The 25,387-nt window shown below is 42.9% G+C and overlaps 2 protein-coding genes across 5 annotated transcripts in view; one reads left to right on the top strand and one right to left on the bottom strand.

Moving 5' to 3' along the window:
- The window catches only part of TLR2 (toll like receptor 2), a 12,310-nt gene extending 9,591 nt beyond the window's left edge, over positions 1–2,719 (top strand). For both annotated transcript variants that reach the window (XM_025874343.2, XM_025874342.2), the window contains exon 2: positions 156–2,719. In XM_025874343.2, the coding sequence (XP_025730128.1) occupies positions 172–2,529 (2,358 nt within the window). In that variant the 5' untranslated portion in view covers positions 156–171 and the 3' untranslated portion in view covers positions 2,530–2,719. The remainder of the gene's footprint in view (positions 1–155) is intronic.
- Positions 2,720–8,039: 5,320 nt separating this feature from the next.
- The window catches only part of RNF175 (ring finger protein 175), a 46,279-nt gene continuing 28,931 nt past the window's right edge, over positions 8,040–25,387 (bottom strand). For 2 of the 3 annotated variants that reach the window (XM_025873925.2, XM_073892385.1), the window contains exons 4-9: positions 25,028–25,182; positions 20,698–20,805; positions 17,275–17,395; positions 13,536–13,666; positions 10,414–10,515; positions 8,043–8,179 (exon numbers count right to left, since the gene is read on the bottom strand). In XM_025873925.2, the coding sequence (XP_025729710.1) occupies positions 8,059–8,179; positions 10,414–10,515; positions 13,536–13,666; positions 17,275–17,395; positions 20,698–20,805; positions 25,028–25,182 (738 nt within the window). In that variant the 3' untranslated portion in view covers positions 8,043–8,058. Of the gene's footprint in view, positions 8,180–10,413; positions 10,516–13,535; positions 13,667–17,274; positions 17,396–20,697; positions 20,806–25,027; positions 25,183–25,387 lie in introns of all 3 variants that reach the window. The other variant, XM_073892384.1, reaches the window with a different exon arrangement.

The following is a 25,387-nucleotide window of genomic DNA, read 5'->3' on the forward strand; positions in this document are numbered from 1 at the left end:
GTGTGTGTGTGTGTGTGTGTGTGTGTGTGTGTGTGTGTGTGTGTGTGCGCGCGCGCGCGCGCGCATGTGTTATGCCTTACAGAGCATTTCTCAGGAACTGGAATCTTGATAAACCGTCAAACACAATCACTCATTTGAACCTCTTTTATTTGTAGGTTGGACCACTGGACCATGTCACGTGTTTGGTGGACAGTATGGGTGTTGGGGGCTGTAAGCAACCTCTCTAAGGAAGAGGCCCCTGATCAGGCTTCTTCTCTGTCCTGTGACCCCACCGGTATCTGCGATGGCCGCTCCAAATCTTTAAGCTCCATCCCGGCAGGGCTCACGGCAGCTGTGAGAAGCCTGGACCTCTCCAACAACGAGATCGCCTCCGTCGGCAGCATGGACCTGCGGGGCTGTGTGAACCTTAAGGCTCTGAAACTGGCGTCTAATGGGATTACCACAATAGAGGAGGAATCTTTTGTTTCCCTGCAGAGTCTCGAACACTTGGACTTGTCCTATAATCTCTTATCTAATTTATCATCCTCCTGGTTCAGGCCCCTTTCTTCCCTGAAGTTCTTAAACTTACTGGGGAATCTTTACAAATCACTTGGGGAAACACCTCTTTTTTCTCAGCTCACAAATCTGCGAATTCTGAAAGTAGGAAGTACTTACGGCTTCACTGAGCTTCGGGAAAAGGATTTTGCTGGACTCACTTTTCTTGAGGAACTTGAGATTGATGCGTCAAATCTCCAGAGGTACGAGCCAAAGAGTTTGAAGTCAATTCAGAACATCAGCCACTTGGCTCTTCATATGAAGCAGCCTGATTTACTGCTGGAGATTTTTGTAGATCTTTCAAGTTCCTTGAAACATTTAGAACTAAGGGACACTCATTTGAACACTTTCCGGTTTTCAGAAGCATCCATCAGTGAAACAAATACGCTGATTAAAAAGTGGACTTTTAGAAATGTGAAAGTCACCGATGGAAGTTTTAGTGAAGTTGTGAAACTGTTGAATTATGTTTCTGGAGTGTTAGAAGTCGAGTTTGAGGACTGTACCCTGGATGGGCTTGGTGATTTTGACATATCCGATATAGACAAAATTAAAAGTCTAGGTGGGATAGAGATATTAACAGTACGGAGGTTGTATATTCCATATTTTTACTCATTTTACGATATGAGTAGTATCTATTCACTTACAGTAGAAGTTAAAAGAATCACAGTAGAAAGCAGTAAGGTTTTTCTGGTTCCTTGTTCACTTTCACAACATCTAAAATCACTAGAATATCTGGACCTCAGTGACAATTTAATGGTTGAGGAATACTTGAGAAACTCAGCCTGTGAGCATGCCTGGCCCCTCCTGCAAACCTTAATTTTAAGGCAAAATCGTTTGAAATCGTTAGAAAAAACCGGAGAAACTTTGCTTACTCTGAAAAACCTGACTAACCTTGATATTAGTAAGAATAATTATGTTTCTATGCCTGAAACTTGTCAGTGGCCAGAGAAGTTGAAATACCTGAACTTATCCAACACGAGAATCCACAGTGTCACCCGATGCATCCCCTGGACACTGGAAATTTTAGATGTTAGCAATAACAATCTCGATTCATTTTCCCTGACTTTGCCACAACTCAAAGAACTTTATATTTCTGAAAATAAGTTGAAGACTCTACCAGATGCCTCCTCCTTACCCAGGTTACGCATCATGAGAATCAGCAGGAATATAATAAGTACTTTCTCAAAGGAGCAGCTTGATTCTTTTCACACACTGGAGGCTCTGGACGCCGGTGGTAACAATTTCCTTTGCTCCTGTGATTTCCTGTCGTTCATGCAGGAGCAGCGAGCGCTGGTCCAGATCCTGATCGACTGGCCGGAGAACTACCTGTGTGACTCTCCGTTCTCTGTGCGCGGTCAGCAGGTTCGGGACACGCGTCTCCCGGCCTCTGAATGCCACCGGGCCGCTCTGGTGTCTGCCGTGGTCTCTGTCCTGCTCCTGCTGCTTCTGCTCACGGGGGTCCTGTGCCACCGCTGCCACGGGCCGTGGTACCTGAAGATGATGTGGGCCTGGCTCCAGGCCAAAAGGAAGCCCAGGAAAGCGCCCCCCAGGGACCTGTGCTACGACGCCTTTGTGTCTTACAGTGAGCGCGATGCCTACTGGGTAGAGAACGTGATGGTCCAGGAGCTGGAGCACTTCGACCCTCCCTTCAGGCTGTGTCTTCATAAGCGGGACTTCATCCCTGGCAAATGGATCATCGACAATATCATCGACTCCATCGAGAAGAGCCACAAGACCATCTTCGTGCTGTCTGAAAACTTCGTGAAGAGCGAGTGGTGCAAGTATGAGCTGGACTTCTCCCATTTTCGCCTCTTTGATGAGAACAACGATGCTGCCATTCTCATTCTTCTGGAGCCCATTGAGAAAAAGGCCATCCCCCAGCGTTTCTGTAAGCTGCGGAAGATAATGAACACCAAGACCTACCTGGAGTGGCCCACAGATGAATCTCAGCAGGAAGGGTTTTGGTTAAATTTGAGAACAGCAATAAAGTCCTAGATTCCTTCATTAAAGGCCAGTCTGGGTCTGGTGGAGGTCTTTATGTCACCAGTGGTAGCTAAGTCCATTCTTGACACAGTCCTATGCACACCACACAAATGCACTGTCCTTTGCAGACTTGCTTACTAAAACCACTAAAATTGTTCATATTTTGTTTTGTTTTATAAAAACTACCAGATTGAAAATAAAAGGTTCTTGGTTTTTCTTTATCCTGTGAGATAGTCATGATCCAGGTCCATTACGGACATCAGAATTATCTGTAGCAATTGGCTTAGTTCATTAGGAAAGAGCACAAATGAACGGATCTCATATGAATTCTTGGTCAGTTTTCTGCAAGGACTCTCATCCCCGTAGATGGCATCCTCTACCCCCACTTAGCTGTCTCCTTTCTGTGTGACTGCTCTCAAGAACAACAAGGGAAAAGGTTGGGGAACTCAGCCAAACTTGTTGCTATTCCTAGAAAAAAAGTGCCTTGAATCCCCATTAAACTTTACAGGATGCAAAATACCTAGATGGTGTTTCCACGTGACCTGGGTCTGAGTGTTGGATAGGTTTCTCCAGTCACAGTCACTTGAGAGAGGCTGTAGAACACACTAAACAGTAAATTATATCTTTCCATGAAAATGAAACTAATGAAGTACAGCTGACCCTTAACGCAGGAGTCAGGGGCAGTGACGTACCCTCTCCCCGCTGTGCACTCGGAAATCTGTGTATGTAACTTTTGACTTCCCAAAACCTTAACTACTAGTAGTTTATGGTCGACCAGAAGCCCTGCCGATAACATAAACAGCTGATTAACACACATTTTGCATATGTATTATATATGGTATTCTTACAATAAAGTCAGCTAGAAAAAAGAAAGTCATTAAGAAAATAATAAATCTGCGCATAAATGGACCCACGCAGTTCAAACCAGTGCCGTTCAAGGGTCAAGTGTAAATAAAATACTCAATTTAGAGGACTTCCAAAGAAGCTCCCACATCCCTAACTCATCTTCCTTCAGCCTTTAATTCTGTGTGAAGTTCTGATGAGTTTCTAGTTACTCCATCTTCTAATCCATTTCCCTGCAGCATCTTGCTATTTTTTTCTTCTGAAAGTCTTATTTCTCATTCTCAGAAAGGCTCTTTCCCCCACTTCTGAACATTTACAAAAGCACATGTGAGCTAAATAGATTTTTTTAAAAATTTTTTATTATGTTAATCACCATATATTACATCATTAGTTTTTGATGTAGTGTTCCATGATTCATTGTGCATAACACCCAGTGCTCCATGCAGAATGTGCCCTCTTTAATACCCATCACCAGGCTAGCCCATCCCCCAGCCCCCTCCCCTCTAGAACCCTCAGTTTGTTTTTCAGAGTCCATCATCTCTCATGGTTCATCTCCCCCTCTGACTTACTCCCCTTCATTCTTCCCCTCCTGCTATCTTCTTTTTCTTTTTTCTTAACATATGTTGCATTATTTGTTTCAGAGCTAAATAGTTTTTTAAACAAGTATATACCTAGTGATTCCTCAAAATGACCCCAAAATAGTGGATACACAATAATTTAAAGATAGATATTACTTCCACATGTTAATTTTTTTAAAGATTTTATTTTTATTTTTGCAAGAGAGAGAATGAGCATGAGCGGGCGGGTGGGGGGCAGGCGGAGGGAGAAGCAGACTCTCTGCTGAGCAGGGAGCCCGATGTAGGACTCGATCCCAGGACCCTGGGATCATGACCTGAGCCGAAGGCAGACGCTTAACCGTCTGAGCCACCCAGCAGCCCTCCACATGTTAATTTTTATAATGTAGAATTAATTCTACATTACGTTTAATGCAATTAATTAAGCTAAGAGCTATTTACTGATTCAATGGAAATTTCTTTTTAAACTGGGAACCACTTGTGAAAGGAAGCGAACTTCCTCTGACCTGCTCTGTTCTTAGCCAGAACTGGGTTTGTGTGGTTGACTGGGCTCTGGAGTCAGAAAAACCTGGGTCAGTAGATGTGTATCTTTGGGCAAGTCACTTAACTGACCCCAAATATTTTTCTGCCCTTAGAATAGGAACACTAATATCTACATCATGTAGGTCTGAATGTACAGTAGTTTAGGTAAACTGCTGAGCACGTGCCCCTTGGTTACCATCCCCTCTGGAGGGTCGAGGAGGGCAACAGGACCAAGTCTTTGAGAATGGGAACCATGGGTGCTAGCGTGGGGTGACAGCAGTGACTATAGTAGATGTTAGCTATTATTTTTTTTTCCAAGAAGTGGTTTGTCTTATAGATTAGTTGGTAAGTGTATATTTTTCTGTTATGGGTACTAGCAGTGATATAAGGGACCCTGTTTTTTGCAGAAAAATACTCCAGAGAAATAAGTTCATTAAGTACAGAGCAGTTTTAGTCCTGGGGAAACTCACAGAGTGTTTCTTCTCTCTCATACCATCTCTTGGGAAAGTGTTATGGAGGAGATAGTAGCTAGCCTAAGCAATAAAATGGACAAATTTAGCAGAAGGAAGGGTGTTACAAAAACCAAAGACAATGATGGACTTCTTGCCTTATTTCTTTACATCTTACATTTAAGCACGATGTTAATTATGAGAACCAAATTTAACATAGACTTGGTCTGTAGATTTATTTCCAATAATTTATTTCTATTTTTTTAAAGATTTTATTTATTTCTTTGAGAGAGAATGAGAGAGCACATGAGAGGGGGGCGGGTCAGAGGGAGAAGCAGACTCCCCGCCGAGCAGGGAGCCGGATGCGGGACTCGATCCAGGGACTCCAGGATCATGACCTGAGCCGAAGGCAGTCGCTTAACCAACTGAGCCACCCAGGCGCCCTTATTTCCAATAATTTAAATAGCAAGAGAAAAAGCTCCATAGTTAGTTGGTAGATTGAAAGTAATGTTATAAAAATAACCTTTATTTTTCTCATCGCAGATGTTAAACACGTTCATAGAAATTTTGGAAAAGAGATAGGAGCATATAAAGAAAGTAAGAATCCACTCTTATCCCTTCACCTTGGGAGAACCATTGGTAACTGTGTAGTGTATAGCTTTGCACAATTTTTTCAATGTATATAAACATATTACCTCACAAAATTGGGATTAGATTTTAAATACCTAAACTATAAAGAAAATAGCATCTTTGTTTTTTGTGTGTGAGGTTGTTTAGTGATTATCTAAAATTTCTGAACTCTGAGGGTCATTCAGAATTCCACATAGATACATACTGGTCTCATTGCCCAGAGTTCTACAGGGTTCTAAAGGCTGCCCTCCCATCCAGGTACTAACCAGACTACCCTCATGCAGCTATCCATAAAAGATAAATGGGAGGGGCGGCCCGGGTGGCTCAGTTGGTTAAGCATCAAACTCTCAATTTTGGCTCAGGTCCTGGTCTCAGGATCGTGAGATCGAGCTCCACATTGAGCTCCTCGCTCAGTTCGAAGTCTGCTTGAGATTCTCTCTCTTCCTCTCCCTCTGCCCCCCCTTAAAACAAAAGATAAATGGGAAATACGTCAGAGGTCAATTTAAGGGCTCCTTCTTTTATAGAAGAAAAAACTTTTAGTTAATGCTTTATCCAACAGTGAAGACTTTTGTCAGTGGACTGTAAGCTCAGGAATCTTGTTTTATCTCCTTAATCCTTGCACACGCCTGGTATATAATATGTACCGAACTATTGAAGTATTTGTTGAGTAGAGAAATAAACCAGAGTTAAATCTAATAATGTGGCTGGTGAACCAATCATAATACTGAAGCACTGAGCAGTTTCAAGAAGGAATATTACCAACAGGTAAAAATCTTAGCACGAGTTATCTTCATTACAACCGTGATGGGACTTTGAAGAGCATTAAGTACATTGCCCAGGTTTTTGACAATAGGCGGTTTCCTTTCTACTTCATATAAGTGTAGTATCTCCGGGTATGCAGAATAGATGTCTGATATTAGGTATACAGGGGTGGCTGTTTTAACCACTCACCACCAATTTAAAACAAATACATTTTGGGAGGCCAGTGTATTGCTCTTTGAGTTAATTCTTTCTGACCATTCTTTCCTATTCCATTACTTTTATCCCTTCCTGCTGGATTAATTCATTCTTTCAACAAATAACTATTGAGTGCCTATACTAGATGCCAGGCACTACTCCGCATGCTGGAGATACAGAAGGGAAGTAGATCTCTAAAATTCTCTGCCTTCATGGAGGGGAAACACACAATAAAAAAATAAATGTATCATAATGAGTTCAGGTATTGATAAGCACTATGAAGAAAATAAAACCAGAGCACAGTGGAAGAGAGTGGTCCTCCTCCCCTTTAGTGCAGCCCTAGATCGGGCAGGTGCACTTGGCAGGCCCAGGGAACGCAGCGCGCCTCCGGCCTGGCCCGTTAAATGGGCTGTGGCACCTAATGCTAGACTTTTCCGGAATAACACTGTCTATGCCGAAGGGCTTTCTAGTCAAAGCCGCCGTGTGGTGACAAGCACATAGAGCAGAGAAGACCATATCCTTAAGCTGTAGATTACATAAAGCTCTGCCTACTTCTTTGAAGATGTTGAACTCATCAGAAGATATTAGCTATCACTAAAGGTTGTATGTAAAGTACATTATCAGCCAAATTAAAGGGCGGGTGTCCATGGTGGGTTGTAACAAATGTGTCGCATGGATTAGAAAATGATCACAATGGGAAAGATGCAAAGTATGCTGTATTTGTTTATGTTGTTCATATTAAAATCAAACTCAGAGACCAGATTTGAAAACTCCCTGAGTGGACAAAACCAGTTTAGTCTTTTTTTTTTTTTTTTTAAAGATTTTACTTATTCACTTGAGAGAGAGAGAGAGAGAGAGCGAGCATAAGCCAGTGGGGAGAGGCAGAGGAGAAGCAGACTCCCAGAGTGGGGAGTCCAACACGGGGCTCGATCCCAAAACCCCAGGACTATGACCCAAAGGCAGATGCTTAACTGACTGAGCCACCTACGTGCCCCCAAACCAGGTTAGTCTTACAATTTAGCTTATTTTGCAAGACAAGTAAGGCTAACTTGATCCGGGTACTTCCTGCTTAGGCCTCTGAAAATCATAAGCAAGACTTAAATTGTTTTCCCAAAATTAATATGAGGTGATCACTAACCAATTCCCTTCCATTTAAGAGAATTCCAGTATTGTAAGCAATCACTGTGAAGAATACACAGTCCCTGCATCTGCACTGTGTAAGCTGTTACCTAACATATACCTCGAGTTTCATTCTGTGTTTTTGTCTGAGTGCTCTTGGTTTGCAAACGATCTTTTTGATGTATGCACAATAAACTTTTACTGATTACTACTTTACTGATTCATTGGTTTTACTTCTGTTTTTTTCTGAACTTTTGACAGCTTCTCTTTTAAATTCTTTTCCACATAGACAGATTGCCTTTTGTAGGGCCCTGAGTTTTATTCAGTTCTGTAAACTCTGGGGCTCACCTCTGAAGTAAAAAAAGATTATCAATAATAAATGTAGAACCAAGGATTTAAAAATATTTCAACATACAACACGTTGCTTCCAGAGTAGGTCTGCTGTATTATTCCAGCCCTAGTGAGTAATTAATGCCTTGAACTATTCCAATCACCACGGGTTGCCAGGCCACCAAATAACGAAGCCAATCAAGGATTTGTCCATACAGAAAGTGTGTGCGCTCCCAGCTAAATCTCAGTTAAGGAGGTTGCTCTCTATGCAGTCAAGTAGCAGAAATATTCAATCTCATTTGCAAATATAATAAGCAATGCAATGAGTGGTTATTTCCTTTCTTGTTAATTCTATGTGCTCATATAAAAGCCCCTTCTGTGATTTTTATAGCATTTGGTTATCATTGTTATTTACACTACACCGAATTTCCAAAAGTAAATCAAAACAGTTTACAATAAAATCCCAGACTATGAAACAAGAACTAAAGGTGAGGGTCGCTACTAAAAGAGTGGGAAAGGGGAAATGGCTACACTGGAAAACCAAGGATCATGGAAGCTTTTGTAAGTGAGCCAAGACAGCCTTGGGCTTTCCTGTGATTGGCTCATCAGAGGGAGCGCATTGTGTATTACAAAGAAAAACATCACAGATAAGATATACTTTTTCCTGATTTCACTGATAAATTGTGCTAAGGGGACATAATACATAATATCTCTGATAGCAATGTTATATACATAAAGGCAAATATTCCCCAAGTAGCTTTTTTTTACTGAGTCTCAATAAAAAGAGCACATGTAATACTCAAAAGTTTGTTCTCTCAAGACCATATAGAGTAACCCATTGTCCTTTGTTATTTACATGATCGTTTATGGTGACATTCAGGATTATATTATCAATTTTATAACAACGATGCATATATTTTCGCTTCATAATGTATTAACCAAAAGTGGTTCTGGGCTCGGTCTCCTCATATTAGAAGGGAACTTCAGGGAGGGTGCATGAAAAGGAGGGAGGGAGAAGCATCACACATCCATCATTAGCCGTTAGGGGTGGTTGTGCTTGAGTTGCACTGACTCCCTGAGAAAGCTCAGGCCTGTACATGGAGCTGGGGGCCGCAGAGGGGCTCTCTGTTGCCGCCCCCTAAGACATAGAGACCCATGGTCCTGCTTCCACGGCTGCCCTAAGGGCAAATCTTTCCTTGATCTGCAGTTCTCAGGGATGGGGGCACTGCTGCCAACAGCCATGGTTACACCTGTATATTTAGGGTTGGTGAAGAGTAGGGGGAGCAGGGAACAAGGGAGGTTTCTCCTTTAGCACTGAAAAATGTAGCTGACCGGTACGCAGAATGTATAGAAAGGCTGGCTGTCTCTTAGGAGAAGAGAGAGTACTTGGTAGGTTGACGCCAACCTCTCATTGTTTTCTGCATGAGGTCGGGATATGTTTTAATCCCATTTACTAACCACCCCCCCACCCCCCGCCCCAAGAGATATATTATGGTCTTGGGCCAGCGGGGTTGAGGACTAAGTCTTTGTTAATCAGCTCTGGATGGGGCCATTGAGGCTTCCTGTGGACTCAGTTGGAGAACATTGGTGTCTATTAAAATCCTGATTGTTGCCATAAGCTGTCCGTAGGTCCTCATTTTCTTTCACTATTATTATCCCTAGGGTGTAACCCAAGACAAGATGAGGCATGCCAAGGAATTTAAAAGGCCAAAATACAGGGGGTAAAAAAATCCTCTCTCTGGAAACAATAAAATTTAGTACACCTTAAAAATTTTTTTCTCTACTAGTTCACATTTGGGGCTTTTAAAATTTCAATTCCAGGGGCACCTGGGTGGCTCGGTTGATTAAGCATCTGTCTTTGGCTCAGGTCATGACCTGGGGGTCCTGGGATCGAGCCCTACCTCGAGCTCCCTGCTCAGCAGGGAGTTTGCTTCTCCCTCTCCCTCTGCTGCTCCCCCTTCAAACCTCCTCTATGCTCACTCTCTCGCAAATAAATAAATAAATAAATAAATATCTTTTAAAAAATTTCATTTCTATTCTAGTCTATATGTTTGTCTACCCACCCACTCATCCCATCCACCTGTCATCCATCTATCTGCCTGCGTACCTATCCATCCATCCATCCATCCATCCATCCATCCATCCATCCATCCATCCATCATCTATTTATAGATCTATCATCCATCTATCTGATCCTGCCATATATTTATCTATCTCTTGCAACATCCCATCACATTTCCACTAAAGCGCTTATAGAGTAGAATGTATCTTCTTTGGCATTTAAGTTCCTAGCCAGAGTAGTAACATGGGCCCAGGGGAGAAGAGACCAGGAAGTCGTTTTGAAATAAATGGCTAGGGAAAACAAATATTTCTGCTAAAACTGTAATGAAGAAAATGAAAATACAGATTGAAGAATGTATTACCAGGAACATTTAAGATAATACTTCAAACTTTTTTTAAAAAAAGGATACGGGTTACTGATCATCCTCTTCAAATCAACCTTCTCTTTGCAGTAAGGGCAAGTCTGCTTTTTACCAACTATACACCAACCTCGGATGCAGAATTCGTGAAAGCTTAGGCATCTTGTTAGGGAAATTTCTAGATATTAAAGGGCAAGGTCTGCTTCATGATGGCATAATGGAAATGACCCCATCTGCGGGGAGGAAGTCGAGGGTGAGAATGGCTGTCAGTCGTGACTTGATTGTGCACATCACTATCTAAGGAAGATTCTGCAGGAGGATGGAACCCTCAAGGACTGGGAGCTTTCAGTCAGAGCTGCCATAGCTTTAGGACCCTGAGGAGTCTATACAGCTCCTTGGCTTTACTTGTTCTTCTTGCTTCACTTGATCCTCCCAAGATTTAAAAGTAGATAAAGAATATGAAAGTGCTTTTTTTACAGTAATATTTTATGTAAATGTATCATGGCATTTCTCTGCCTCTCTGATTGTGCTCTTCTTATGCGTTCACCGTAGCATTTCCAGGTTCTACTTTCTGTGCATTATTCATTACCTACTATGTAATCAGACTTGTCCTAGGCACTTAGACAGGCTTCAGTTATTTGTAGTCATAAACCGCAAACTTAACGGCTATTTCTGTTAGCTTCATAAGTCCTATCTCAAGTTTTTTTTTTATTACTGGTAAGGAGTCACTTACTTTTAATAGACTATGAACCTAATAAAATTCTGAAACTCTAGGCATTTACAGATTCATTTGTATATCTCGCCTTGTCTGCAGAGTTTGACCCTTTGCCCCTAAAGTTGAGAGCGCATCCCGCATCCCGTGTTTTCCCACAGCAGCAGGGGAATGCTCCTATTAGAGCTCATATCACATTGTATCATGACATTCCATGAGCATCCACGTCTCTTCTGGACCACTGGCTACCTATGGGACCATGTCTCTTTCTTTTCTGTCCTCAACACCTTAAGCAGTGCCTAAGGGCCTATTTATTAAATAAATATTTGAATGAATCACTCAAAACCAATTACTTTTGCAAATATATTTTCTCGGGTTCCACAACATTGTAGATTTGAGCAAAGTGATTAACAGTAATGAGATCCATCCTACTGGTGTATTTATTTCTACAGTTGTTGATCCCAATGTGGCTTTCTGGATCCAGATCACATGATTTTTCTGACTGGCCTGCTGTCGCCCATGTGAACAGCAATGATGAAGTCTCCTCCCTAACAAATGGAGGACTGTGAAGTGTAGACAAGTCAAGGCCATGTATGTAAGTCCTCAATATAGATCTGTCTGCAACTAAGAGTTTCCACTGTTTTATGTTCTTGGAATTGGGTCATTTTTGCAATAGGCTTGAATGAACATAAAGGGGTGTATTATAGCAAAGATTTTAAACCCAAAGCCCTTACAGCCCTTTATTCAAAAGGGCTGGAGTACAGCCCCATCTTCTAGACAGGTAGAGAGGTCAGGGGTCATGGAGACAGCATTGAAATGTCCACCTCCTCTTTAATATTCTCTGTCTCATCTTCAAAATCTCGATGCTGAAAAGTCTCCAAGCTAGCAGAATTGCTGCAGAGCAATATTCAGATTCCTTCCCCTGCCCCACCTTGTTAATATGAGTCATGTTTTCCCACTCCTTGCTCATATGACTCATGCTAAAGTGGGCCATTAATAATACTCCCTGCAAAGCAAATTTAAGGGTGACTACATTTTAGATTACATATGCACACATGTACAACAATCCCTAAGCGCTTTTAAAGGTGGAGAGAGAAAATATTTCCACTTGCAAATGGCAAAAGGGGCACTGGTCCAACATTTGAAAAGTAAATCACGTTTAAAACTAGGACCAGATTTGGAAAATTTCTTCCAAAGAAGGATAGTTTTTTGGGAAAGGTATCACACTGAAAAACCACCACAGAATTCCATGTGGGATATCTTTGTGTTTCTTATCTTAAAATAGTAAGGCTTAAATGTTGGAGTAAGGGGTCCTATTACATTTCAGATGCATTCAGTCCATTTTTTACCTCTCAGGATTGAATAAATGCAATCTGTCCAGATTAAATCATAGGCACTGCCCGTCTAGAGTGTTACTGAGTTAGGTGGGCTTCAGAGGCGAAAGACAGGTGGCTTAACAACCTCATGATGCCAGAACTTTGAACTGAGTGTAGAGCAACATTATCAAATTGATATTGACTATAAAATAAAGATAAACGACACCTTCTTTCCCCTGTATTTACAAAAGAATTAAAATACCAATTGTCTGCCAACCCAAACACGACTTTGGTCTCCAGAATTATATGCTGGGGCAGCATGGGCTGCTTGGCCTGGGGCTCATGATCCCAGTATCTTTCCACATATTGAGGTCTTCCTCCACAGTTACTGGAATTCCCAAAGAATGCTAGTTTCCAGGCCCAGGCTTGTCTGGTTCCTAACACCTAAAGATCCATCAGCCATTTGGGGCAGAACTCACAGGCAGAGGAGCCAAATGGTCCAAGAACTGGCTGCTCAAGATTTGGGCCCTCCTTCTGTAATCAAAGGTATCCTGCTGCCTATGGCATTGTCTTCTTTCCAAGACCGACGCTGATACTTGGCTGCCCCCACTACCACTGTGGACACAAGCACGTTCCCGGGATTATTTCCAGGCACAATCTGTTGTTCAGTCCTGTGAGATTCAGACCCAGGCTCCACCTGGAGAGTCCTGAGTTCCTCCCTGCACCCGAAAATCCACTTTTTCTCACCCCAAACCCTTCTCTCCCTGGTTCTTCTTGGCTATCTGTTCACTTACGGCTTTGCTAACTTTCCCAGCCAGAGTCTCGGGCACACGCTACAGCTTTTCTAGTCCGTATGGCTTTAAGATTCGGTTTTAAAAATGCAATTACTAGCAGAAGAGTAGCCGTTCATTATTCGGCAGGGATTATCAGAAAGTCTCAACAAGAGAGATGGCGGAGGATCAAGGCCTGGGGTTTGGGGGATAGGAGCTAGCTCAGCAAGGCAGAGGAGATGCTGAGGCGGGGAGGAGGAAAAGGAGGAGGGGGAAAGGGTGAGTTACCAACTCCCGTGATCAACACAGTGTATGTGAAATTGCCTCCCATCACTGGCTTGATGAAGCCCGTATGGCTTCCTGTGAAAAGGATACACATGATTGCATGAGAGCTGGTAGGTGTTCTCAGTGAGCCCTTCTTCATCGAGCTGCACAATGATCTGCCCACAGACGGCACAGACGTTGTCTGACAAGCTCCTCGTGGGCATCCCACTGATGCTGTAGAACTGTTGGGGAAACGCACAGAGAGCTGTTGGAAAAGAAGGCACATACCATTCCTTCTCTGAACACAGGGAAGCCACTGAGTCTGTGCTGCTTCTTCCTTGGGTTAGAACTTGAAACACTCTTCTCCATAGGAATGCTTCAGTGGGGTCAGGGTCTCCAGGCAAGAACCCACTGAACCCCACATGGACCCAAAGCACATGGCTAACTACGACCTCCAATTCAACCTCCCCAATGAAGAATCCTTCAAGGGGAAAAGTCTTTTATCCAGGGCTGTAGTTCAGAGCTTTTTAAGGAAGCTTTTTAAGCTTACCTATAGCCTGACCCTTTCTCTTATTTTAGAGATTGGTGCACAGGTCTGGAGTAAGCTGAGGCATCGCTATATTTTTTAATTCCCATGTGATGAGAAGGAGCACACAGACTAACCCCATTGGGTGCAATGCTTTTAGAATTCTAACTTGGGATACCTGCATCTTTCTAGTACGGAGGATGAAGAATGATTCCAATATTGGCAGCACATTAGAATCCCTAAGAAGCTTGCTTTTTAAGATTATTTATTTGAGAGAGAGAGAGAGTACAAACAGGAAGAGCAGAGGGAGAGGGAGAAGCAGACTCCCTGCCAAGCAGGGAGCCTGACATGGGGCTGGATCCCAGGACTCTGAGACCATGACCTGAGCCAAAGGCAGACGCTTAACCCACTGAGCCACCCAGGCGACCCTAGAATCCCTAAGAAGCTTTGTTAAAAAAAATAAATATTCATTGAATAATTGTTTTAGACTTAAAGAAAAGCTATGAAGATAGTGCAAGCCCCCATATACCATATACCCCATGTCCCCTATTATTAACATCTTACATTAGTATGGTAACTTCGTCACAATCAACGAACCAACAGTAACACTTACTATGAAATAAAGTACATACTTTATACATACTTTATTCAGATTACGTAGTTTTTTTTTTTTTTTAAGTCTAATGTCCTTATTCTGTTCCAGAATCTCATCTAGGATACCATGTAGGCTCCTCTTGACTATGGTGGCTTCTCAGACTTTGCTTTTTTTCAATGACTTTGACAGTTTGGGGGAGTATTCTGTGGAATGTCCCTCAATTGGAATTTAGCTGGTGTCTTTCTCTTGATGATACTGAGGTTATGGGTTTTCAGGAGGAAGAGAACAGAGGTGACATTCTTACCACACCATAGCGAAGGTACATGCTATCAGTATGACTTATCACTGTTGCTATTAACCTTGACCACCAGGCTTGTGGCAGTGTCTGTCAGGTTTCTCCACTATAAAGCTACTTTTTCTTTCTTTTTTTTTTAAGATTTATTTCTTTATTTGAGAGAGAGAGAGAGAGAGAGAGCACACACACACAGCGGGAGAGGGGGAGGGAGAAGCAGAATCCCTGCTGAGCAGGGAGCCTGACACGGAGCCCTATCAACAGGGGGCTCAATCCCAGGACCCTGGGATCATGACCTGAGCAGAAGGCAGACACTCAACAGACTGAGCCACCCAGGTGCCCCAAAGCTACTCTTTCTTTTATTCCTTCTTTTCTGTACTCTTTGGAAGGAAATCACCATGAGCAGCCCATTCATAAGGAGAGGGCCGTTATGCTCTCAGTGTCAGTGAGGTTTCTCCAGAGAAAAGGACCTGATAGCGTGTGTGTGTGTGTGTGTGTGTGTGTGTGTGTGTGTGTGTTTGTATCTAGACTAGTGTTTGGGTGTTTGGTCAAACAATTGAACACCTTAGCCTACCCAAGTTGACACAAAAACCTTAACCATAACCATACAACCATCTTAAGGTTGGAGTACCTACATAAATTATGTGGAATTCTTCTGTGTAGATTTGTCTGTTCTCCTCCATTCATTCATTCATTCATTCACTCATTCATTCATATCAATACGGACTCATGATAATTTATTTTAGACTTGGGGTTATAAGCCAATGCAGCTGCAGCTTCTACTGCTATTACTACTACTCTTTTGTTGCACGGATCGTTCCAGCTTTGGCCATTGGCAGCTTTTTCAGTTGGCTTCTGTATCTTTTTGAATAACCCTCATCATTGTGGTATTTTTTTGTCTGGTTGGTTTTTTGAGCACTTCCTTCACTTCTGGCAATACAAGATACTCCAGGCGCATTTGTATGTTCTTTGCCAAGACCTAGAGTCAACCATTTCTCCAAGGAGCCCTGGTTCCTTTTATTGTAGAATGGTATTAGAAAAGATCTGGGCACAAGGTGTGCTCCTTGCCACAGGGGTTATGTATTTTTTTAAGGAGTATGGCTTCTGGCTTTTGCTGGAGGAAGTAGGAGTGGAAATGTTCCCTCCTGTGCTCACCATAAACATTAGAAAAAAGGCAGTTGTCCCATAGATGACGCATGGCAGAGGAATTCCAAAAAGTAGTTTGTTCTAGCATTTCACCACAGAAGTGGATTCCAGGCTACAGAAAAAGAGTAAGATAGAGCCTACATAAATGGAGAAGGGCAGATGGGATGGGGATGAAGTTAGGGTCATGTCTACTTAGTCTTGCCCCATAAATGGAGAGAGAGAACAGTCCTGAATTATACTCTTCCCTTGCCACTTGCACTAACTTTTCCATTTCATATCTGCTGTGTACCAAGAGACCAGTAGAGGGCAGAGACATGGAATTCTTGACACCACCGGATCATCCCTGGAGCCCCTGTGAGTTTTAGAGATGCGCATGTGTCAGGCGTAGATGAATGCTTCTAATATCTGAATCTGGAATCCATCTAGCCAGAAAGTATGTCTATTTGGAGTTTACTCTTAAGAGAGGTTTTTAAAAAGCTATTAGGGGTATTCTTTAAATTTTATACAGTCAGAATACATTTGGCACAGTTTTTGTATCTTCTACTTCTAATGTATAATGTATAATGATAACTGACCTTTATGAGGAGTAACCCTGAGGCACTGATGGGGTCCAAAGTACTTTATGTGCATCAAATATGACTTTCTGTGTTAGGCAGATAGAAAGGTTTTTACTACTATTAAAATTTTCCTAATCCTTTCCTTTGTTTTTTTTAGAGAGATGGGGGGGCGGGGCAGAGGGAGAGGGAGAGAAAGGATCTAAAGCAGGCTCCATGGCCAGCACGGAGTCCAGTGTGGGACCTGATCTCACAACCCTGAGATCATGACCTGAGTTGAAATCAAGAGTTGGACACTTAACCGACTGAGCCATCCAGGCGCCCCTACTAATCCTTTCAATGTTGGCAATTGGAGTATGCTAGATATGGTTGCTTCCAATAATTATTTTATTTAAAAAGAGGTCTTTGGGGGCGCCTGGCTGGCCCAGTCAGTAGAGCATGTGACTATTGACCTCAGGGTTGTGAGTTTGAGCCCCCTGGTGGTGTAGAGATGACTTAAACATAAATAAATAAATAAAAAGATGAGATGCCTTATTTCCCAACCACTTTATATACATAAGAAGTATATTTTTTAATCAATTAGCAAAGATAATTTTTGATGCAAGGAGAATCAGGGAGCAGCTGGCCTGGGAGAACCAAAAAAGATTGATGTATTTCTGAAAACGGATGCAAACATGTAAAATGAGACCATTTCTCTGTGTGCTGTAGTGGTTTCAGAGAATGAAAGCAACACTCACCCCTATCGTAGAGGCCATGTAATCCGAACAGATCTCTGCAAAGTCTCTCCCCATTACACCATAGTAGAGGCCATAGAACAAGGATACGATGCCAAAATCCATGGAATCTCTAGCCTTGATTCTATTGAAAAGGACAGTGTAAGGTAAAATAAGAACGTGGCAGTTGGGGGGCTCGGGAAGGGCTGCAGCTTAGAGGACATTTCCTGCCAGGGTATCTAACAGAAATTTGATTACTTGATTTAAAAAAAATTTTTTTTAAAGAATTTTAAATTCTCTAAATTCCCCTCAGATTTTACTACTCAGTGGCAAGTGGACAAAGTAATTCTTGAGAGGGCCTTCTAACTAGTGGTTCTCAAGCTGGGCTGTGCAAAGAAAGGCCTGGGCAGCTTATAAAACTGTACTCCCTGAACCCCAGACCAATGACATCAGACTCTCTGGGGGTGAAGCCTGGGCAGCAATATTTTTGGAAGCTCTCCAGAGCCAGGTGATTCCAGTGGGCAGCTAACCTTAAGAACCTCTTTAATAGAGCAGTGGTTCTCAGCCTTCAACGTAGATTAGAATCACCTGGGGGAGATTTAAGACTGCTGATCAGGAGCTGAACTGTAAGTGGCCTGGGGTGGGGTCTGCAGAGCAGTGCTTTTTAGAAGCTCCTCAGGTTGGGAATCCCTGCTATCAAACTTAGATTTTACAGAAGGCTTTCAAATACTTTACTTCCTTAACAAATGCTGGAGGTAGATAGGATTATCCCCACTTTGCATTTGAAAAAATGGAGATTTAGAAGAAATGATTTGCTTAACATGACATTTGGTACTAGGGCTCAAGCTCCAATTTTGAGGCCCTTGGCTACTGTGCCGTAGTTGCCATGTATTAATCAGAAAAAAAATTTTGCAAGTTGGATCATATTTCAAATATAATAGGATTCTCTATGATAACCCCCACCCCATTTTTTAAAAAAGATTTTATTTATTTATTAGAGAGAGAGAGAGAGAGCACAAGCAGGGGAGGGGCAGAGAGAGAGGGAGAAGCAGGTTCCCTGCTGAGCAGGGAGCCTGGGATCATGACCTGTGCTGAAGGCAGACGCTTAACCCACTGAGCCACCCAGGCGCCCCATCCCTCTCCATTTTTAAGGGAAATATTTCTTTAAGAAGTGAACAATCAGGGGCGCCTGGGTGGCTCAGTCGTTAAGCATCTGCCTTTGGCTCAGGTCATGATCCCAGGGTCCTGGGATCGAGCCCCGCATCGGGCTCCCTGCTCAGCGGGGAGTCTGCTTCTCCCTCTCCCACTCCCCCTGCTTGTGCTCTCTCCCTCTCTGTGTCAAAAAAAAAAAAAAAAAAAAAAAAGAACAATCAGCCCCTAATGTAATTAGCTCCTAATTTAATGAATCTTAATCATTGTACATATGGTTTGTTATATCTGTCACAGTTTCAAATATTAGCTCTGCGCCCGGGGTAGATCTGATTGAGTCAGGCAGCAAGTGAGAAGTGGAGGGAAGCTGGGTAGTCTGTCTCCGGAAACCTTTTCTGGTTGTTCTGTGCTCTGTTAACTTGAGGAGGAAATGGTAAAGGCAGAGAGCTTTGTAGACTTCGAGGTACAGATCTTTTGGTGATGTGAATTGGGAATTCTAACACAAATGATGGCTTTATTCCCTCAAGATTTGCCTGAGTATATTTGAGAACTGGGGCAATGGGGAGGAATGAAGATGATCTTCTCTCCATGTTCAGGGGAGGATGTATTATAATCTAACTGATAAAAAGTATAGTGACAGATTTGTGGTTCCACAGAAAAGAATCTTAAAACAGTGATAGTCAATAACACTAAGGAGTGAAAAAATAGTTCCTTCCCAGCCTGAAGGGTTAAGTTCTTGGTGTGCCTCATTGTAGGAGAAGTCATGGCTAAGGACCTTATGATCTTATGGAAAATAGTCTTGGGACAACTCTAGGCTCAGTGATTTCATAAAATCCTTATGAATATTTTTACAGTCACTAAAACAAAGTTATATAGATGGTATGCTGAAAAAGGAAATCAGTGTCTTTCCATACACAAAATAATATAGAAATCATAGATCTGTACAATTACTTTCTATCCCTTTCCTGCTAGAAAATGGTGGGAGCTCCTGCTCTGAAAGTGACATGAAATGCTTATAAAATCAGTGATGTTGCCATAGGAAGAGTCCTTCCCCTCAGGGCTGACACTCCATCCAATTTCCTTCCCTATTTTATGAGTTAAGGGTCCCCGAGCTCTGCCTTTCAATTTCTGTTAAGGTCCCAGAGACTTAGAGGAACTTCGATGTGAGAGAGATTCTGGGGAGTTTTTTATTTGAGCTGCTTCCCACAGCTGTGTGGTAGGTCGTAAATTCCCTTTCCAGACCACAGGTTGATTACACGGCCATGGCTCTGCCCATGAGAACCTTCAACCACAGCACATCTCAGCAACCATCCTTCTGGTGGGAGCTCTGTTCTGAGTTACAGTTACCCTGATTTCCTTGACTGCTCCCAAGACTTTCTTGCTGTTATCTCCTTACCTCTCACTCAAGTTCTAAGCACTTAGTTTTGTCCTTTTCTGACTGTCCTCAGGAAAAGGGATTTCATGGGTACCAGAAACAAAATTCTAGAGCAGTGCTGTCCATGGCAATACAGAAATATAGATTAAAAATTTCCTAGGGGCGCCTGGGTGGCTCAGTTGGTTAAGCGTCTGCCTTCCGCTCAGGTCATGATCCCAGGGTCCTGGGATGGAGCCCCACATTGGGCTCCCTGCTTGGGGAGCCTGCTTCTCCCTGGCCCTCTGCCTACCGCTCTGCCTATTTGTGCTCTGTTTCTCTGTCAAATAAATAAATAAAATAAAAAAGTCTCCTAGTAGCCACATTAAAAAGAAACAGGAAATAATTTCACCGATACATCCCACTGTAGTTCAACATGTAGTCAATATAAAAATTATTTTTTCATACTTTGAAATCTAGTGTGTATTTTATAGTTGCAAAGCACTTTATTTCATATTTCAGGTGCTCAATGGTCACATGATCTATCATATATTGCACTGGACAGCACAGTTCTAGAGGTTTTAAGAAAGAAGATATATACAAGGAAATGACACTTCAGAATTTTATGGAGGGGAGATTTGTAGTTCAGTAAGAATTACTCTACCACAAATGTAAGCCTAATTTTAATGGCGATCTTTAAAATTTGCCATAGTACAGATTTTCTTTAAAGCTTCTAAACTGTGAAAATTTTTTATTCTCTAGGGTTTCCTCTTATACTTTTCTGGTTGTTTCCACCAATGACATTTACTCTACCAATGATATCTACTATAAACAATGTGGGCATGGAACATCATAGGGCCAAATGCTTCCAGACGCAGAGAATGTGGCCAGGCGAATGTGGCACACACGTGCTTGGAGATATTAAGGTCTTAATCGGAGATACTTACCTGAAAAATAAATTGAATCCACACATTGTAAACATGATGGCCAAATAACCCACAACACCAAATGCATAGCTGAGTTTGTAGATTAGAAGAAACCATTTGTAGACCAATCTGTGGAGTGTAAAATGGGGAGAAATACAGAACATGATATATTATGAAGTATTTTATCTTCCTCAAACATTTTTGTAAGTCAGTTTTTAATTTCTAGAATTCTATTTTTCATGTAATATACACAAGTAGTTTATATCAGCCAAACTCAGTAATAATCTACAGTTTTAATACATCAACAAACTATATAAATAGTATGCACACGCATATACAAATTCATTGTAACATCTATGTTCCTCATGTAAGAGTGATCTTCAGGGATGGTTTCTCTATCTGGTACCCTGCCTCCCCATCTCTTTTTTGGCCCTAGGGTTAGCTTAGAGTGGCTTTGGCAGGAGTAGCTTGGAGGTAAGCAAAAGGTGAGCAGAGAAGTCAGGAGGAGGTGACCTCCTCCCCCAGGAGTTTCTCCCCCTTCCTGCTCCTGCTGCCCCTCCACCCTCCAGCCCCAGGGCAGATGTCATCAGTAGCGAGCTCAGCCTCTCCCAAGCCCTCTCCACTCACAGAGCTCCTCCCCTAGCCCTAGGATGGAATCACGAGTGAGCCTCAGGTTGGTTTTCTCCTGCTATGTGGATGGGTCTTCTGCGTATCCCAGCAGGTACCATGACCACGGTTAATGCCTTTCCTTCTTCCCACGGGGTTGAAATGGAGAAGTGGGAGATTGGGGAGAGAGGGGAAGGGTATAGATGATCTAGAAGGGAGCCCCGCACCCTGTTGGTTTCCCTTATCCCTGTCAGTAAAAGCCCTTAGAAAAACTACAGAAGGGCCCGTGTGGCTGCTTCATGCCTGGGAGGATGTGGGAAGAGGTGGGCAGCCCAGACCCACTGGGCATGTGCCACAGGGCAAGGTTCTGCCCACTGGAACAAGAGGAGGTGGTAGAAGGGGAAGGAGCAGCTGGGTGCTGTCCTTGGTGCCCAGAGAAAAGAAAGGGGTGACTGGACTGTTACTCCCAAGCAGGAGGCCTTGTTTGTCTCTCAGCTCTTTCCCTCTGGTTCTCAGAAGCCCCTGTTCCTGCCTTTCACAACGCTCTTCACTCAGAATCGCACTCCAGAGACTACCACACCTTCTCACCTCCCACCTCTGGAGCCCTGCCTCCAACTCTCTCAGCTCTCCTAGCTTCCTCCCTGTTGGAGCCATTGCTCCAAATGCTTACGCTCTACGATATTACTGATGCAATGTTTCGAGGTTATTTAAAAGATGCCCTGCTTCATTGAATTCCAGTCCGGAAGAGACCTTCTGAAACATGATGCTTTACATGGGAGTTGGTGGGCTGGCTTGAGACACGAGTTGTCATTCACATCATTTCTACGGGTGAAAGGCTTCCCCACTTCAGGCAAGTGGCTAGCAGGGCTATGTGGGCCACGGCTCCACCTCTCCTGCAGGTGTAATCCCGCTCCGCGGGAGGGGTCCGCCCAGGGGAGTTCCGTGGAGCGGGAAACTGGGAAACTCGCAGACACCGCACAAGGTGGGTCAAGGCGCTCTGAGCCCTTTGTCATTTCTAAAAGGGGCCAGAGAGGGTTCTTGGGGGGGTGTCTTTCTGCCACAGTGACTCCTTGGGCTGCTGATCCTTTTGATTTGCCAGTGCCTAGCAGTTTGGATCACTGCTTAGTGCAGCCTGGTGGAGGAGGAAGTTTATGTTGCTAAAAGGGGTGACAGTGGGGAGAGCCGCCAGCTCTGAGAGGGCCTCCCCCTTCCCCCCCCACAGCACCTGCCAACACCAGAGTGGGGGTCCTAGAACTCCACGCGTACTCCAACTCGACCTACCCTCTCTGCACCTTGAGGGGCCCCTCTCAAGGTTGTGCCAGCACCACAGGTGTTCCTGACTTTTTAAACTGCGGGTTTCTCTGTGCCAAGCGATTTGTTGACGTCATGAAAGCACAGCATGATGTTGGGAGCAGGGGTTTTGCATTCTGGTAGTCTTTGGTATGATTCTGGGCTCCCCCTCCCCGTGACTGCCTGTGGGACACTGGCCACCCTCGTCTGGCCATTTTTTTCCTACGATTGCCCCATTTATAAAGTGGAGATGACAACACTAGCTCCTATGGTAGTTCCGAAGGTTGTGTGAGATGATGTATTCATGTGCAAAAGCCTCGGCACAGTCAATGCTCAATATGTCATATAATTATTACAGATGTGTTAGATTTTCCAAATCCCCACCACCCCCAAATCTTCCTGCTTATTGGGGGTACACGTTTCTAGAACACTAGAGTCCAGAATCCCCTTGCTACTTAGATTACAACTGGAAGGCAGAGAAACCAGATTAGTGCTTTAGCCTCCGCAAAGGACAGCTTGGCCTGGAATTGATGTGGGCAAGCCAGGCTCTTTGTGGCCGGTTTGTGGCCTGTTTTTGAGCCTCTGCGGTAGAGAGGAACCTCACTTCCCCTTCTCTGTTATTCTGACCCACAGCGAGGGCTTGATATACTCTGGGGGAGGAACAACCGGGTTTTAAACAACGTCCGTGCAGGGGACCCCTCCCCTTGGGTTTACCTTTGCACCATGCAGATTTGCTCTGACCAGTTTTCCTAGCCTGTAATGAAATCCTGTTTCCAAATGGAAAATACCTAAGAAGTGACTTACCTATAATATGATGATTAAACAAAGATCCATAAAGATCTTTAGGACCTACTACCTCTCATAAACAAGAACTTCTTTATACAGACTGCTTTTCTAGAAGAAATGGGATCTTAATTAGCCTTTCCCATTACTGTCTCTTCAAATGGCGGCTAGGTCTTTCCTTAAACGTTAGTTGGGCGTGTTGGCCCTCAGGCTCTGCCAGGGCTCAGAGCTTGCAGGCAGGAGAAGCTGAAGTGGGTGCACGATGGGCAAGGGCCCCTGGCCATCTGGGATAAATGAGGCGTGGCGTGTAATGAGGCATCATTTGCATATTCCTTGTCATGAAGTTCCTCTGCACTGAATGAGCTGAGATGCACAGAAATACTGTGTTTACTGGGTGATTCATTCTAAGTGGAGAAGTGAACTAGTCTCACTGAAATACAATATAGATTATATCCAGGGAATGAAACAAGTACATTTTGGTTCATCCAAAATTTGGATCACTTTCACAAGTCTTAAATAACTGACAACATTTTTTAAGAAGGAGAAAGTGTGCCATATGTCCATGTGCTGATGGGCAAGCCAGGCCATACCAAAGGCTGTCTAAAACCCCAAACTGGCCAGTTTGGGAGGTCTCCTAACACCACCCCAAAGCTGTTCCCAAAGTGGGATTAAATTAAAATATCAACCTGAATTTATTTGAGTATCAATCTTTTTAAAAAATTACTTTTTTAAGCCCTCTGTACGTCCAGCATGGGGCTTGAACTCATGACCCTGAGATCAAGAGTCACATGCTCTTCCAGTTGAGCCAGCCAAGAGACCTTTGAAGATTAATCTTTATCATTACATTTATTTATCTGATTTCTCACCGTATACTTTTTCTTCTCCAGAGTAGAAGGAAAAGTTGATATTTGTCTCTCCCACATTTTTAGAGGATTAAGAACAAACATCTGAATGGCTAAATACCCATAAAAACATTTCACAGGAGCTTATGATTTATTCTTCAACAAAGATCAAAATTTGACATTGTCCTATTACCATGTAACACTTTACACATTTTCTCTTTATCCTCTTTCAATTTTATCTAGATTCAGCTTCAGATTTTATCTAGAGAACAAAGACAGTGAAAGCAAAAGTAGGGGCACATTATGAGATTATAAGCACTTTGGAAAGATTTGTAGACAATATGATGGAATTATAGAAATGTCAAGAGGTTGGCAATGGTAATTAAGATGACCATTGGAATATTAAAGCCTCATTTGTTATGAGAGGAATAAGTTGTCCATTGCTTATGATTTATCCGATATAAAATACATAGTTGTTAGAAATACAAACATCTAACTCTTGCTCTATTATAAAATGTGTGTAACCCATTTGCTGGGTTACACAAAATGCTGAAAATAAATATGCAAATAGTGCTCTAGAAAGTTTAAATAATACTTTCACTTCTCTTTCTTCTGGCTTTCATCTGAAGTAATAAGTGTTATAGGTGTGTCTGAGTCTCCATTAAATAATGAACGTGAACTAACAGCAGTATAGCTAATCTCTAGTTTTGCTACTGAAGGCAAAAGAAGTATAATGCCCTCCTTCCCCACCCGGGAAAATGGAATTAAAATATACTTCTTAGTGCTTACAATAAAGAGGATGTCAGGGAAGGGACGAATGGAATACATACCTTGGTGTTTTCCCTGAGAGCGGTTTTCGGGTAGCTTTGAAGAGGATGTAACTGGTAATAACAGAGAACATTCCCCACATAGACAGAAACCGCCACCAGTAAAGCTTTATCGTGAAATAGAGAGGGACAACCCACATCTGCAACAGTGTCACCAGCTGTCAGAAAAATGAACAGAAAGTCTCTTTCAATGACTGAGGGCCCAGAATGTGAAGTCCACTAGTAAATGATTCAGAAGCTACTCTGGGGAAACCACCTCTACCATACCGTCTATAGCATGGAACTAGCTCACCATCCAGCTATATAAGCTCTTCTATACTTGCAAAGTTTTGGAGGGACTTGGTATGATCCTCTGAAAATTCA

The sequence above is a fragment of the Callorhinus ursinus genome, unplaced genomic scaffold (genome assembly GCF_003265705.2).
Source record: "Callorhinus ursinus isolate GAN/ISIS: 27379988/994484 unplaced genomic scaffold, GSC_fseal_2.0 scaffold4, whole genome shotgun sequence".
NCBI lineage: Eukaryota > Metazoa > Chordata > Mammalia > Carnivora > Otariidae > Callorhinus > Callorhinus ursinus.